The 15,679-nt window shown below is 40.9% G+C and overlaps 2 protein-coding genes and 1 long non-coding RNA gene across 3 annotated transcripts in view; 2 read left to right on the forward strand and 1 right to left on the reverse strand.

The window, feature by feature from the left end:
• eeig1a (estrogen-induced osteoclastogenesis regulator 1a) overlaps positions 1 to 8,678 on the forward strand; it is a 47,614-nt gene extending 38,936 nt beyond the window's left edge. Inside the window, exons 5-12 of the mRNA XM_064354273.1 lie at positions 805 to 921; positions 1,261 to 1,307; positions 1,528 to 1,682; positions 2,814 to 2,918; positions 3,684 to 3,879; positions 4,293 to 4,414; positions 4,623 to 4,692; positions 4,990 to 8,678. Of these exons, the coding sequence (XP_064210343.1) occupies positions 805 to 921; positions 1,261 to 1,307; positions 1,528 to 1,682; positions 2,814 to 2,918; positions 3,684 to 3,879; positions 4,293 to 4,414; positions 4,623 to 4,692; positions 4,990 to 5,035 (858 nt within the window). The 3' untranslated portion in view covers positions 5,036 to 8,678. The remainder of the gene's footprint in view (positions 1 to 804; positions 922 to 1,260; positions 1,308 to 1,527; positions 1,683 to 2,813; positions 2,919 to 3,683; positions 3,880 to 4,292; positions 4,415 to 4,622; positions 4,693 to 4,989) is intronic.
• Positions 8,679 to 9,155: 477 nt separating this feature from the next.
• Positions 9,156 to 13,971, reverse strand: LOC135265058 (uncharacterized). The gene is made up of 4 exons (XM_064354274.1): positions 13,220 to 13,971; positions 12,658 to 12,767; positions 11,967 to 12,182; positions 9,156 to 11,456 (listed from the first exon to the last, which is right to left on the reverse strand). Exons 1-4 carry the CDS (start codon positions 13,561 to 13,563, stop codon positions 11,305 to 11,307), a joined length of 822 nt encoding a protein of 273 aa, XP_064210344.1. The 5' UTR covers positions 13,564 to 13,971; the 3' UTR covers positions 9,156 to 11,304.
• LOC135265059 (uncharacterized) lies at positions 10,619 to 11,867 on the forward strand. Its single transcript, XR_010332835.1, has 2 exons — positions 10,619 to 10,747; positions 11,311 to 11,867. It is a non-coding gene; the product is annotated as an uncharacterized LOC135265059 (long non-coding RNA).
• Positions 13,972 to 15,679: the final 1,708 nt, after the last annotated feature.

The raw sequence follows: 15,679 nt of genomic DNA on the forward strand, positions 1-15,679 counted from the left end.
GCTTCTGACTAATATGGAAGCAAAACCTGCTTTCATAGTCTTCTGGTACAGTTCGTTCATTTCTGGGTTGAAAATGCAAAGACATGCTCCACTTGACATTATAATGAGTCTTGTGAAAAAAGTGTTTGTTATTCAATACCTGCTTTGAACCTTTTTGTACGTTAAAGGGAGCTATAGCCATTTCAACAATGTTCCAAGACACCTCTTTCCTAGAATAGGATATAGCACTGTTGAAACTGAAGACTATTGAATGTTCCTTGTTTGTCCAGGTACAGCTAGTCTTGTGACAAATATGAAGCTATTATCAATGTTTATTATGAGATACATATCCTGCTATAATAATGATGCTATGGAAATATAGGAGACTGAACGATCAGCCCTTGTTATTTTTTTTTGGCTTTTTTCTGTTGTGAAATTCTCAGCTCTGGACTGTGTGCTTGCATGAACCGGACTATGTGGTTGCACAAACCAGCTGTGTAGCTGACACAGTTTGAACTAACATCAGGGAGCAACAGCAGAGGACCCCATTAACGATTATGTCATTACATAGCTGCCATTGTGTTCTTATCAGAGAGAGGGAGAAAAAGAGGGAGAGATAGAGAGAATGAGAACAAGAACGAGTGAGTATTGTGAGATGGCCCTAATTGAAAGATTTCTTTATGGATGAATGGCTTTGCCTGCTTCACATGCCCTTGGTTATGTAACAGCACTCTCGAGTGGATTTAACCCCTTACCTGCCTCCTCGGTTTAGCGTCTAAGAGCTGTGTTTTGTAAGCGGTTTGCGCTTTCCTCCCCACCCTTTAGCTGGGCTTTGCTGACCTCAACCTGTCGGAGTTTGCTGGTTCGGGCTCCACCGTGCGCTGCTGCCTTCTGGAGGGCTATGATACCAAGAACACTAGACAGGACAACTCCATACTGAAGGTAAGGGGGTGTCCCCTCCGCCCCTGGAACACATGGCGACACTGCCTGCCCATGAGGGTGCTGTCTCAGAACACTGCTTGTATTACATTAAAATCCATGCCTGACTGCACCAGTAAAGACTACTCAGTAGCCCCATTGGGTCATTGTGTTGCCCAAGGAGGGAAGGTAGCAGTTGGCATGGCTGTGCTTGTCTCAGCTCTGAAGGAGTGAGCGACTGTAGTCTCCCAGCACCAGCTGCACATGAAGTGTGCTCTTCAACACAATGAATTCAACACTGAGACTGGCATAGGTCCAAATTGGGAGATAATAAATAATACAATATTTCCATACTTCCTCCAGGTAACCATTGGGATGACCCTCATGTCTGGAGATCCTTGCTTTAAAACGTGAGTGACTTTTCCTTCTTTCTGTTAACTCCTTGTTCATGATGTTGAGGGTGAAGCTTCGGTTCCCTCCTATCTAGACAGACTGATTTGTCCTGGGTACCTTGCAGCTTGCTAGCTGAACTTTTAGTTTGGTCATAGCTAGTCCATGAATATCTCAATTGTGGGCTTACGTGTCATTTGATTGGGTGTCATTGTGATATATTTTGACTCGTCCTCTCAGGCCACCCAGCACAGCCAAGTCCATCTCCATTCCGGGGCAGGACCACTCCCTGCAGCTGGACTGCAAGGGGGAAGGTACCGGGGCCACACCCACCCCCACCGGGGGCATCACCACGGGACGCTCTCTGAAATCCAGGCCTTCTGTTTTGAGCTCAGGTTAGTGTCCAGCCTTTTCAAACACACGGAGGGAAATTAATGTGCACATGCATGGAGAGACTACAGGACAACATCTAGCAACTCAGCAAAACAGCTGGTTCTTAACAGTCTGAACATTAAATCTGTGTTTCTGAGTGCGGCTTGTTAGTAAATAAGGATTGGTGCAGACTGTGGGTGGGAGCTTGACTAAATTTAAAACACACAGCCTCATACTGCTCCCACTGCTACCAGGGCTGTTCTTGGTGCTCAGACTTTCATTCGCTGCAGGACTGTTAGAGTTTAACCGTCTTTAAAGGAGTATCATGGTGGTTGAACGTGACACTTCCCAGTTGTCTTCAGGCAACAACAAAACAAATGTGCATAATTTTTTTTTTCTTCAGTCATTTCAATGTACTTTAAAACGTATTTTTGTAAGCCTAAATTTCCCACAATAAAAATTCACCCGAACCGTCTGGGCGTGGTAATGAGAACTGTCAGTTAGCTATGATTGACAGACCGTGCCCCGTTACCATAGCTACCCCCATGCTACGCGCTCTCTTTGGGAGACTGAATTTTCACAAGCTAGCTAGCTTAGTAGTACATCAAGTATCGATAGATAGCTAAGGTAAGGACGTTGACTTATATATATGACTTAATTATAATTTTTGCTATCTAGCTAGCCAAGTTAAGATAAAAGCACAACTATAACGTCCTCATAAAAGCAAACTAGCAAGCTAACGTTATCGATAACATTGCCTTATGAAAGCAAACCTCCTAGCTAGCTAACGTTAGCTAGCTAGCTAAATGAATATAACCAGAAATAATCTAAAGGCACTCTAATTTAAGTGAACCTAACGTTAGTCAAATATTTGCATTGTCTGAACAGCAGGACGGTGTGTCATGTCAGATTTCTTTACGGGGCGTGGAAATAGGAGTGGTTACTGTATTCGTGACGTAGCAAAATGACAACTTTCTCAACCGGTTGAAAATAGGACGATGAATTTAAAACGCATATTTCTCCGAAAATACAGAACGGACATATTTAATACTTTGCTCATTGTGTTTCTTCAATGCCTCTTGTGCAAATAGCACATAAAACCGAGAAAGTGTGAAAATCACCATGGTACTCCTTTAAATTCTGCGCGGTTGCAGGTCTGCCAGAGGAACCAGATCAGAACTTGTCCAGCCCGGATGAGGTGTTTCACACGGGCCACTCCCGAAATTCCAGCTACGCCAGCCAGCAGAGCAAGATATCAGGTGAGAGCTTGGCTCTTATGGGTATATATGCGCAGAGAGAGGAGGTCTGTCTCCCCCTCCCTATGCTGTTTATGTCCGAGTCTTTCCGAAAGGGCGTCTGTGCCGTGACCGTTCAGACGCAGGAAAACAGGATGATGGAGAGGGCGCCGCGTGCCGTGTCCGTTCGCTGTGGCGACCAGGGCAGGAAGCAGAACCCGTCTGTTCCCTGTCTGTCATGTGCTCCACCTTCCTAACACCCCCAACCCCCGATGCAGGAATTCTCCTCTCAAACAGTGCCCGTTGCCCAACGTTACCCAGCTGAGAAGAAATCAGTGCACTTTTTAAGATATCAGCACTCGTTCTTTTATGAAAAAGATGTGAATTTCAGATTTGAAGTCCTCTGTGTTTTCAAATGCAGTTTCTCTGAAATATATATCAATACCAATATCATAATGCTATAGCATCGGATGGCAATTACTGGAGTAAATAATAAGCATATAAAAATATGAGAATATATATTAGCATTTTCTTTGTATGGTAACATGGAGCAAGCTTAAGGACACTTATCTGAATTTGAATTTGAATGTAGAAAACCATTATTAAATTGGAAATGGATTTTATATGTTTTAAATTTTACTTACAAGAAAAAGAAATGGGTTTAATTCTACTTTCATTCAAATTCAAATGACATTTTTTCTCTGTTCAGATTGAACAGTTGGTATTATCGTGTGCTGCTCCACACTTCTCCTCACCTGCATTTTGTTTTTGTTTTTGTTTTTTTTCAAGGTTACAGCACAGAGCACTCCTGTTCCTCCAGCCTGTCGGACCTCACCCACCGCCGAAACACTTCCACCAGCAGCAGTGCCTCTGGGGGGCTCAGCGTGAGCGTGGAGGGGGCACCCGAGGGGGAGAGGGAGCCAGGCCGCTCCGAAAGACCCCCTCGCCCCCCACGCCCCGTCCTACCGTCCAATAGACCCTCCAGGTAGGGATGTCCAGCAGCACTTTCATTAATGCCATTGTTGTTGTTGTTCCAGAACAAAATGCTTAATTTAGTGCCTTCCATAAAGTTCTATATTCAGTGCCCCCTGCTGAGTTAGGCATATCATTATGACTTGGGGCTGCCATCAGCTCACCCAGAGCACTTCTTTAAAAAAAAACGTGAATCATTTCTGAAGAAAAACTCTGTTATTATTAATTATTTATATTTTTGTTCATTTATTATTAGTTGATCTCAAAATGCTGTTTTAAAGCCAATCGATATGTCGAACAACAGTCAGACCATGCAGTGTGGAGCGTTCAGCTCGACTGAGATCGACTCCTCTCATTCCTGATGGTCTGAGACATTGCTGCACATTGTGTGTGTCTCCCTCCCTGCTCACCCCCCACTTGTGACAGGAGGAAGAAGGACTCGGTGGAGAGCCACCCCACCTGGGTGGATGACACTCGCATCGACGCAGACGACATCGTGGAGAAGATCGTTCAGAGCCAGAACTTTGCCGATGTCAGCAACAATGAAGGTGAGGGCCTGATTTTGCATTGAACCAGGAGGTCTCTGGTGTAATACTGCTGTAGTATTGAATCAGAGACGCAGTGTAGCAACATGTTTCTCCTAACGCAGCTATGCATCAACACACGCTGTTGGTGGTGTATATCAGTACATTACAGAGTGGTAATACTTGATCCCACTTTAGCTGTGTTCTCTCTTTCCCACTGTGTCTGTTGCAGACAGCAACCTGAGACTGTTTGTCAGCAGAGATGGGACCACAGCCTTGAGCGGGATTCAGCTGGGAAACAGGTCAGCTGTAGGTGTGCGTATACCTGCATGCATGTGTATCTATATGATTGTGTGTGCAGGCGTGTATATACATGCCTGTGTACATCTATGTGCGTGTGTATGTTTGCACTTATGTAAGTGCAAAAGTGTGTGTGCATAGGCTTGTGTTTGTGTATGTTTTTATGCGAAGGCTTGCACATGCATGCCTGTGTACATCTGTGTGGTTTTGTTTGTGAAGTTAACCAAATCCCCAAATGATAATTGAGTGGCTGATTTTGTCTTCTCCGCCCTCTCCCTCTTTCTTTCTCTCTCTCTCAGGGTGTCAGCTGGCGTCTTTGAGCCGGTGGTGATCGAGAGCCATTAGAACACGTCAGTTTTCGTAATGTGGTGGAGTTCTCACCATTTTCCCCTCTCGCTGCCTCGCATGGAGGCGAGACACTGAAGGAGGAAAAGGAGCCTGAGGCGTCCCTGTATTGCGTGTGAGGAATGCACCACTTCAGAGGGTTCAAGCGTCCCTAAGATTATCTCAAACAAACAATTGGTCATATATCCAGGTCTTCATTTGCTGTTTGTCACATAAAGAATGTGGAGAATAGCCAAATAACCACTTGTTGTCTTTGAATGCAATGACTTGAAGGCTTACATTCCCCCCCCATGCTTGTCAGCAAACTGCTTAGCATCCCCGAACCAAAAGGATCATGGGAATTGCTCCACTGTGAAAGTACAGGAGAGCAAGTTCCATTGGACCTTTTGTCCATTCCATGTGACTGCCGAGGACTCTGGGCAATGAAGTCTTTAGTTGTCTAATGTAGTTATTTTTAGACAAAGGGATCAACTGTTAAAGCGTAGCACCTCCCACTGCTGTGAGTGTAGATTTTAAACTTTGACTAACCATTTTGAGTTACTGGGACAGCTAAGCAGTTCTTAATGTGATTTAACGGAATGTATGCTGCATTGCTGTTATTAGTATAGATCATGAATTGGGTGGGGGATATGTTGAAATACAGGAATCTAGGTAGCTTTCTGAATCTAGTCAGGGAAATCGATAGAAACCACTAGGCAAAAACTTGATGGAAGTATATGTATGAAGCTTTAAAAGCCATGTAACTGTGATGTTGTCTTTCTTTTCTATGTGATCTCTCTTTGCTCAGTCTAGTTGTTTCTTTGCCAGTCACAGGCACAGAGAGGGACCTGATAAAGCTTTTCTGGCCATTTTATTTTCCTTTATATTTAATAATTGTCCTTGTCTGTCTGTCTGTCTGTCTGTCTGTTTCTTTTTTTGCTACGCTTTCTTTGTGCCTCTTAAAATGCAGTCTGCCTGATGCGCACCAGCTGGGCTGGTTGCCTCGTCAGGACAAGAGGAATACCTGTTATGATTTTTCTTTATTATTAATTTGTTTCATTTGTTTGTTTTATAATGATGAACTACCTGCCTGTGAGGGTTCCATTTGTGGAGGTTTTTTTTTTTTTTTTTTTTTTTAACTCTCATTTGAAGAGGAAATGATCTCAGCTGAATTGTACTGGGCTTTCAGACCTGTGTACAACAGAAGGGATTATGGGAGATCCTGGGTTAGCAACTCTTTGCTGACAGATGCTTTGCAGGCTCTTGCCCTACACTGTGTTCCCTTTTCCCTCCCTCACATTGTCACCCTAGTTTGCCAAACGTTCCCTAGAGCTTAAATAACCCCAAAACTGGTTTGTGTTTTCAAATTCAAAATAGGGTTTAGGAGACCCTGTGGAAGTGGCCACGAAACTGGGCTTTTTTCTTGATGCTGCATCTCACAAATATACCACCACTGTAAGAGATTTTGAGAGGAAGAGAACTTTGCACATCTGTGAACAGACAAAGGGAGTTGAATTGGCATCTCAGGGGCCAACTGGGGTGTTTTGTAGGGTTTCTATGAGAGACAGAATCCAAATGACTGAGTGTCATCTTGTTTTTGTATTGCTGTCATCTCTGGCAAATCACACTTCCTGTTGACCGGGAAAGGTTATTAGCAAACAGAAAAATTGATTCCTAACCATTTCTGTGTGTTTGCAGTTGGCTGCATTGAAACTTGTTTGAAACTAAACTTTCTGAACAAGCAAGGCTTATTTTCTTGCCTTGCTTAAGAGCACCTTTTAAGAACTTTATCCTCTCACACAGTTCACTCAGTCTAATCTGGTTGGCTCATAATTTGGCAATCTTTTCTCCGTTTTTCAAAATATGGCTATTTTCACTTTGTGACATAAGCACCAAGCACAAGGGATTCAGTGTATCTTCTGCAGTCCCAGTAAAAAAAATTCAACACAAGCTTCCTCTCTTCTTGCCATTTTGTCTTGGCTGTGGCTGAGTGTGAGAGGATGAAAAGGGTAAATATCTGTTGCAGTTTCCAGGGGCGATGAACAACATGCTGCTTGCAGAACTTAAAGTTCTCTGGGCCTGGGGGTGGGCCGACCCAGATTTGGGCTCCTGTGCAGTGGGAACTGGGTTCTGTAGTTTGGGGCCCTCTGATAGTATCTATAGCTACTACAGCACACCCTGGTGGTGTGGAGAAATAGATTACTTGTGTACCTGCCCAGCTGTAGAGCCCATTTTCCGTATGTCCTTTTATTTTATATTGGGTATTTGCATTTTAAAAGAGACCAAACATACAGCAGCAAGTAGAAATGCTCAAATTTTTTGTTGTTGCTAGAATTCATGTTTTTAAAATTATAATTAAACATAGCCACTTTACTTTTTTGTTTTGTTTCGAGTACATTTTAAGAACAGCAAACATTATCAAGAGGCTGCACTTTTTTGTGAAACATGTCATTTCTTTGATCATTGTGGATGTCTTGGGGGCCCTAACACACTGAATCTACATATTTAAATAGCTGTTGCTTTAACATGTGGAGCATTGTCACCTCTGGGGATTGGGGTATCTTTCAACTGTGTTACAGTATCTTTTCAATATAGATTCTTCTCTTTTATTAAAAAATATAATGATTAGGTGTTGCTGTTTTTCCAAACCAGCTGGCTGGTTTATGTTTCTCTTTTGATATGCTATACACACCAAGAGGAGAGTGTGAAATCCATCCCTCTCTTTTGTGGAACGGTAAAATAGTGGATTATAGAAACAAATATATGTATTAATATTGAAGAGTAATTTGTGTTTCTTGTTTTCTGAACTTGTTTTGTAAAAGAGGGCTTGATTTGTTGTACACAGTGTTTTTTTGTTCTTCCCAACAGACTTGACGTATTTGACCTATTTGTAACTCTGTGATTGTTTTTCTTACTCTTTGATGTAAGACACTGTTGTTATGGACTGACCATTGCAGTGATCCTTGATGAACTGTGAATCTGGCAACCATATTGTGATCCACCACTGGATAAAACAACATAGCTCAGAAAAACATTATCATGTTAATGCTCCCATTGTTATGGAAGGTATTTCATTGCCTTCTTTTTTACTTTGTTATTTTTTTTAAAATTAACTTGTAACTTCTCTGTTGCGTGATCATTTGTACAATAGTCTACTGTTTGGGATCAGGATCAAGGACTAACCTGAAGCTTGACCCCGTCAACTTATCACATTAGCAAACACGTGCCACAGGTCATGAGATGTTGTTTCAATTCACCGGTGGTTCACTATAAAGCACTGATCTCAAACTACAGTCCTGGAGAATTGCAGGTGTTTGCAGGTTTTTGTGTTTTCCTATCAGTAAGCAACCAATTTAAGCAAACCAGCGTTGGAAACAAGGTGTATGGAGTTAGCCAATTATTGACTTGAATGAAGCACTTAAGTGCTGAAATATACCAAAACCCAGCAGAATATGTGGCCTTGCATTACTGCAGTTTGAGATCTTTGCTGAAAAGGGCAAGGAGACCTAGAGAAAGTTAGATGGGCACAACTTAACCAGTAGACGACAGAATGCTTGTGGGATTTTGGGATTTTAAAAGAAACAGAACATAAAGTGGAGTGCTATGATTAATACTGATACTGCTCAGAGGGGAACTATTTTTGTATCTCTTTGTTGATTTATAACTTCAGAAACACTTTACAAAAAGCATAATTTTATAATACCGGTGTTTCATTGAGTAAAATGAAAAAAAACAAAAAAACATCTAAAATGAATGAATTCTAAAAATACCATTCACAGAACACAGGTCAAACATCTAGCCAGCTCCTCTGTTTCTTGCAAATATTACCCATGGTTAAATGACGTTCATTTCAACATGCGCTTAAACTGACTTAAACTGTTAAAACTTACTTCTTTACTAGTTTTTTTATTTTCTCCTCCTCTTCTTTGTTTGGAAAGGGTTTTAAGCTATGCACAAGAGTCCAAGACTCCTACAAAGATGAGTTAACATTTTCTTACTTCTACATGAATAATAATAATAACTTAAACAGATAAGCAAAATCAAAAGGTTCTATAATTTTCTGTACTAAATGGATATATACAGATTGTATTAAGAGAGAAATATTTAGATTGTTATATTTTTATGATTCTCCAGATTTAAAAAAATACAATATACAAATATGGCTCTAATTTTCACTTTTTCCCCATGTCTCTACACAGGATTTACATTCTGTTACATTCAATTTAGTTCTTTTTGGAGGAACACTGTGATGTAGTGGGTTAAAAGAATATTTGTACACATCTCTATACAAGACTGTAGTACAACAGGGAATGTAAATGTAATATTTTGGGGAAAATAAAATTGTTGTTGAGTACCTCAAACAAGTTTGTCTGTCATTGTTTTCTCATATATTTATTTTAGAAAAATAGACTCCATCAGTTTATATGAATGGAAATCATGTTTAATCAACTGCCTGAATTACCTGATGCTTTGAATTCTTCAGTAATGAGATTTTATTAATCTCTGCACCTTAATAGAAAATGTACACACTACATATACTTATATGTATTTATAGAAACATAGATGTGGAGTATGTGCTAACAAAAAGCTACAATAAATGATGCTTTGCTGCCTTGTCCTAATTTTCTCACTTTAAACAAATTAGTCCTACAAATTAGTGTTCATCTTGATTAAGATTATTTGATTGTTGAAAGCCTGGAACATTAAATTCCAATTTGGCTTCATTGTAAGAGCTTCCCTAATGAGTTTCTGGAATAGGTATGAACAAATGCTAATCCATTGTGTCTTTTTTTGTTCTAGCAATCATGTCCAATTGTGCATTACTTTCATAAATTATTTGCACAATAGTGAATGCCGTGACATGTTAAAACAGGTCAGTATTCAGATACAGTTAAATCAAACATAATTAAAAGCAGTTGGAACAAAATCAGTATATGCTGTGGCCCAAAAGATGGAACATCCTTCATGATCACAGGCATGGGTTTAAACTGGGCATAGCAAAGATCCAAAAAACCTTATATTGCATGGCAGCATCAGCCTAATCTAGGGGTTCCCTGATACAGATCTGGGGTCCCATGTGTGTGCTGCCTCTACTTTAGCTCAGTGTTAACCAAACCTGTTCCTGGATATCTACCATCTTGTAGGTTTTTGCTCCAACCCTTATAAAGCACACCTCATTCAACAGCTATAAATCTTGTTGAGCTGCTAATTAGTGGAATCAGGTATGCCAAATTAGCATTTGAGTGAAAACCTACAGGATGGTAGATCTCCAGGAACAGGGTTGGTAACCACTGCTTCTGATTTAGCTAAAATAACCTGATATTTCCAGCATGAAATGAGTTGTAGACTGTAAAGAGGGTTACATTATGCATAACTAATTCATTAACTGAATAGATGGTTGATTGATTCACAAATTAACATCTAAAATCAGATTTGAGTCCAGAATACTGAGGGAAAAGTGGGGACACCTGGTCACTGAAACCAAACATATGACTGGGAAATGAAGGCTTACAAAACCTAACGACTGTGAGCCTAACCTGCAATGTGAGGAGTTAAAATCATGGAATCATGGAAGGATCTACAATGACTGCTTGTCCAGGGTTACAGGATTTGCTGTCTTAAAAATCAGCATTTACCAGGTTCTCCTGGACCAAAACCCTTATCTAATCATCTGGTTCTCATCAGCCCATCTAAATGGCAATAATGACCTGTGGATATGTACATTCTGTGCAGGTTCTTCTTGCAAGGGATTTCTGGGTTTTAAAAAATATTATTTCAGATTTTGTTTATGTTTTTCATTGGCCCAAACACAGTTTTTGTGTACAGATGGACATTTTAGATATTTAGAGACGTTTCTGATGACCAACCATCTTTACAATAGCTACTGTAGGGATATCTGGAGGTTTGTGGTCTAAAGAAAATACACTTAATGCATCTTCAGGGCAGATTATACAATGATGTTATGTTTCCAAAGGCTGTGCTTATGAAAAGATACATTTTATAGCCTTCATACACAATTCTAAACATCACTATCAATGTTTGTCATACCATCGCTCATAAATGGATTTTCGGCTCCATCTAGTGGCACAAACAAGCTCATAGTCCCTGAAAAGTTCAGGATCAAGATGCTTTTATACATTGAGAAGGGGAAGCTCTGTGTAATACAAGGCTACAGTGCATTGCCCAGTCCTCCAAAACAGCCAGCTTCCCCCTTAGACCACCAATGTTTCCCCCATGTATTTCTCTATTTCCCTGTGTCTCATGTCCTCCCCTGCCTGTGTGTCCCACGTTTACAGAGTCTCCTCCTTCAGAGAGTAGCATCTCCGACGTGGTCTCTTCCCCTTTCTCTCTGTGAAGAGGTAACACAGCATGCACCATAAGCTCTCTTCTGGGGCAATCTGGACCCCACTGCTGGTCCGGAAGGGCCGTAGAGCACAGGAGCCTGGCTCAGAGAGAGGGTGTAGGGGTGGGGGAGGAGGCAGTTACGAGAGGTGCACATTCCTCACCTGGGCCTGAAATTTTTAAAACCCCGCACACCACCACGAGGAACTCTCGCAGACAGCTACACTTATGTGAGGAGCCATAGTGTATTCTGTTTTGGGGTCTTTAAAATGAAAGAACATTATCAGGTCTACTGGGGTTTTAAGTCATTTTCTTATTGCCAGTACTGATCAGGAAGATACGAAAAGGAGAAAAACAAAAGAAAAAGTGGAGGAATGCATAACATGTAGCCATTTTTGTATAAAGCAAAGTAAAACTGTGAAATTGAATCCAGCTAACTGATCCTGATCCTACTGTGGAGGATCTGCACTGACCATTACTGCATATATGTGAAACTGAAATGGGTTACCCCAGAACAAGTAAGAGAAGGCTGGTTATGTGTAAAGGGGGTTGAGGTTGGAAAGTTACCCCAGATGAAGTAGGTGGAGCCCGGCTGAGTTTAAAGGCTTACCCAAGATAAGGTAAGCTGTCATGCTGAGGCAGAGGATGATGAGGAAGATGGTGCCGGGACCCACATCCTCCAAGGCGCAGGCATTGGGGCAGGCACAGGGACTATCCACCTGAATCTGCAGAGGCATGTCTCTCCCAAAATGGTGAGAGAAGGTGATGGAGCGGTTGGGACTGCAGTGGTAGTGCACTATGGTCTGGGGGCGGCTTGTGCTCAGGACTGAGGAGGAAAGGGGACAGGGTGAGGGGTACAGCGGGTCTGCACTCAAGATTTACTCCTCATCATCACACTTGGCTGACTTGCTCTAAGTTTCTTTAATGTAACAGAGTTTTTAAAATGCAGTTCTCAGATCCAAACAAAACAACTTATTTTAATTTACTTATACGATCATTACCTAAATGTATTAATTGTTAAGTTGTGAGATGTTTACAATTCGCTGGATGGTTTTTGTATGACAGGGAAGTTACATAGAGTATATTTTCTCAAACAAAAAAGTTCAACAAGCACGTAAGCTGAGGGAGCTTCTGTGAAACATCTTTTCAAACAGACATGCACAACAAAGCCTGACTTATATATTGCTCACATTATATTGCGAACATTTATAGTAATGGTAAGTAAAGGAGTTAGATAACTAAATAAGCAAATGAGTTAGAGACCTTACATTGCATTTACAAGTGGTACAAAAGCAGCATACCTGGGTATGCAACAGACAGGGTCTTAGTGCTGTCATTGTATTGAAATTCATTGCCTTCATGTCTCCCATAGTTAATATAGCGACTTACAAATCTGTTGTTTTTGCGATGCCTAGAAAACAAAACAACAGCACGCTAATGATAAATAATAATTATGTACTTTAATTCTTCCAATTAAAATGGTACCTATTACATAATTAAGTAATGTAATATCAGTACAGGTGAAGTACACCCTGCTATAAAACATGGCAAACACTTAATAGCATGTGTTAACATAATACTTCCATATTGCACAGATAACCAATTATTACACAGAGGCCCAGTGTAAAGTTTTTTAAAATTTAATATATCAGCCTATAGTGTAAGATACATCTCCAATAATACCGCATATTAAATTATGTAGGTCTGCAATGGCAGAATAGAAGCATCATCAGCATGACTGAACTCATCAGAGTTTCAAGTCTAATTTAAAAAATAAATAAATGTATCATCATCATCATCATCATCATCATCATCATCAACATCAACAACAACAACAACAACAGCAGCAGCAACAACACATACCTGACGATCAAGCACGCTGCCACATCCAAGCAGTCCGTACCAGCGAAATCCTCAGGCTCCGAAAAAGGTAAACACGGGCTGAAGGATAGAAGTAGCTCTGTGCTAGCGGGTACCTTCTCAGACAGGATGGGTTTAAATCGCTCCAGGTAGCCATCCGAATCCCCCAACGCAGCCAGGTTAATTACTCCTGAACCATCGCTCATGATACACTTGCAATTATTCACTTTTATACAACCGGCTTTCTTCTTCTCCGGTACCGAAGGAACGGTAGGAGGAGACGAAGGGGGAGAAGATGAAACTGTTACAAAAAATAACAATAAAATCAAAAGCTTACGAAGGTTCATTTCGCAACCCGTATCCTCGATGCTCTCGAGACGCAGTGGTTTACTCGTGACACCGTTGCCCTCCTAATTAAGAAACGCAGTTCAACAGTCACACGCCACCGAGAAAAGTAATTAAAATTAAAGTACAACTGACTGCAAGATTCCAAAGAGGTTCAAATTGGATTCATGCCCCTTCCCCAACGTTAAAACAACACACATCAACGAGCCTTTTAGTTTTGTCTCATGTATTAGACTAAAAAACCTATTTTGACAAACCACAATTCTGTCATTAGGCTATAAGAATTTTATTTACAAATTACATAAATTATAATTATAAAACGCAAAATTGAATTTCATATCCATGCATAAAAACACAAGTAGTTATTTCAAATGTTATTAGATTTTCTCAAAAATGTAAACGAAGTGGATCCTGTGACCTCAACTGAAGCCAGGGTGTGTGTATATATATATATATATATATATATATATATATGCATGACAAATGAAAGGGAAAAATTTGAATAAATGAGTGGAGAAACATGACGAATGCAGATGCTTCTGTATTCCATACAGGTGTACTGCATGATACAATTAAGCAATTAACGTCCTAGCATGTTCTGTGGAATGTATAAAAATGCTCAGCAGGCCCAGTTGACTTCTATTTTGGATCAAGATGGCAAGAGGAAAAGATCTAAGTGACTTTGATAGAGGGTTTATTACTGGGGCATGGATGGCAGGAGCTACAGTCACAAATCTGCTCAACTGGCTTGTGTTTCAATAGGAACAGTGGCTAAAGTGACATCTGCATTTATATCTAGGGGAAAGACATGAGTGGTTTGATTCCACTTGTCCCCTTAGAGGGAAGCTTCACTGCAAATCAATACAAAACACCACAATCCTATGATGAAAGATTTCTATCCCGATGGGAATGGTCTCTTCCAGGATGACGATGCCCTCAGCCACAGGACACAAGGGGTCATTAAATGATTTTATGAGTATGAAAATGATGTGAATCATATGCTATGACCTTCACAGGCACCATCGACAGCGCTCTCCACCACAATCATCAAAAACCAAATTAAGGAATGTCTTTTGGTAGAATGGTGTTCCATCGCTCCAGTAAAGTTCCAGAGACTTGTAGAATCTATACCAAGGCGCATTGAAGCTGTTCTGGTGGCCCATGGTGGCCCAGCACCTCGCTAAGACACTTTGTTGTTTTTTCCTTTAATTTGCCACCTGTCTGTATATAGTCTATTTTGAATCAGGACTCCCAGTCACTTTTGTTGGTGGCGAGGTGTTCATTGCATTTAAGCTGTAAGGCATGTCAAAGCACAACGCATGAGTAGCAAGAGTTTCAACCTTGAATACGTATGATTAGGTGAACTGCGGTAAGAACTTTTTTTCCCCACGGCTGGTTATTACCATAGACTTCCATGTTCCAGAGCTGATGGTGGTGATATAACAAGGTATCCATTTCCTGCTCTCCACCCCGGTGCAACGGAAGATGGCTCTCGCTGACGCCATTCTGTCAGCACTGCATTGGCTAATATGATTGCTACTCTCACTCTAGCCATGTGTGAGGAGCAATCATGTGACCTATGAATATTTCCTCCACCAAGAGTATTCTGCATCTCAACACTGCAAACCAGCATTTTAAGCCAGCCCAAATAATTATAATAATTAGAAAGATGCCATAATAAAATTGAACAAATGTACTTATACTGTTTACCTTAGAATAACAGCTATGTTGACAAAAGTATAACAATATACAGTACATTCCACTTTGGATTGCATTACTATAGTATTTACTGAGGCAGGCCTTTTAATTACTGGATTATTGTACATGATTGTCCTTTCATACAGCTGGTTTGCAGCATTTTCTTTACAAGACTGTTTGCTTTAACTCCCATTCCACTGCTACTCCTGGTATGACTCGGCTGGATATTCAATGCACACATGGCCTTCCAGGATCAGGGCAAAGGCTTTACAAGGAGGACACAAAACTATGCCCCATCAAGGAGAGACTGGCACCCCTTCCAGAAGGTGTACTTAAACTTCACATCACTTTGCACGTGCAAAGTCGGTATAAGTTCACAGCCTATGTTCTAGTGATGGGTAGGCTTCATTCATCTCAAAA

This window comes from Anguilla rostrata, chromosome 10 (assembly GCF_018555375.3).
Source record: "Anguilla rostrata isolate EN2019 chromosome 10, ASM1855537v3, whole genome shotgun sequence".
Classification (NCBI taxonomy): Eukaryota; Metazoa; Chordata; class Actinopteri; order Anguilliformes; family Anguillidae; genus Anguilla; species Anguilla rostrata.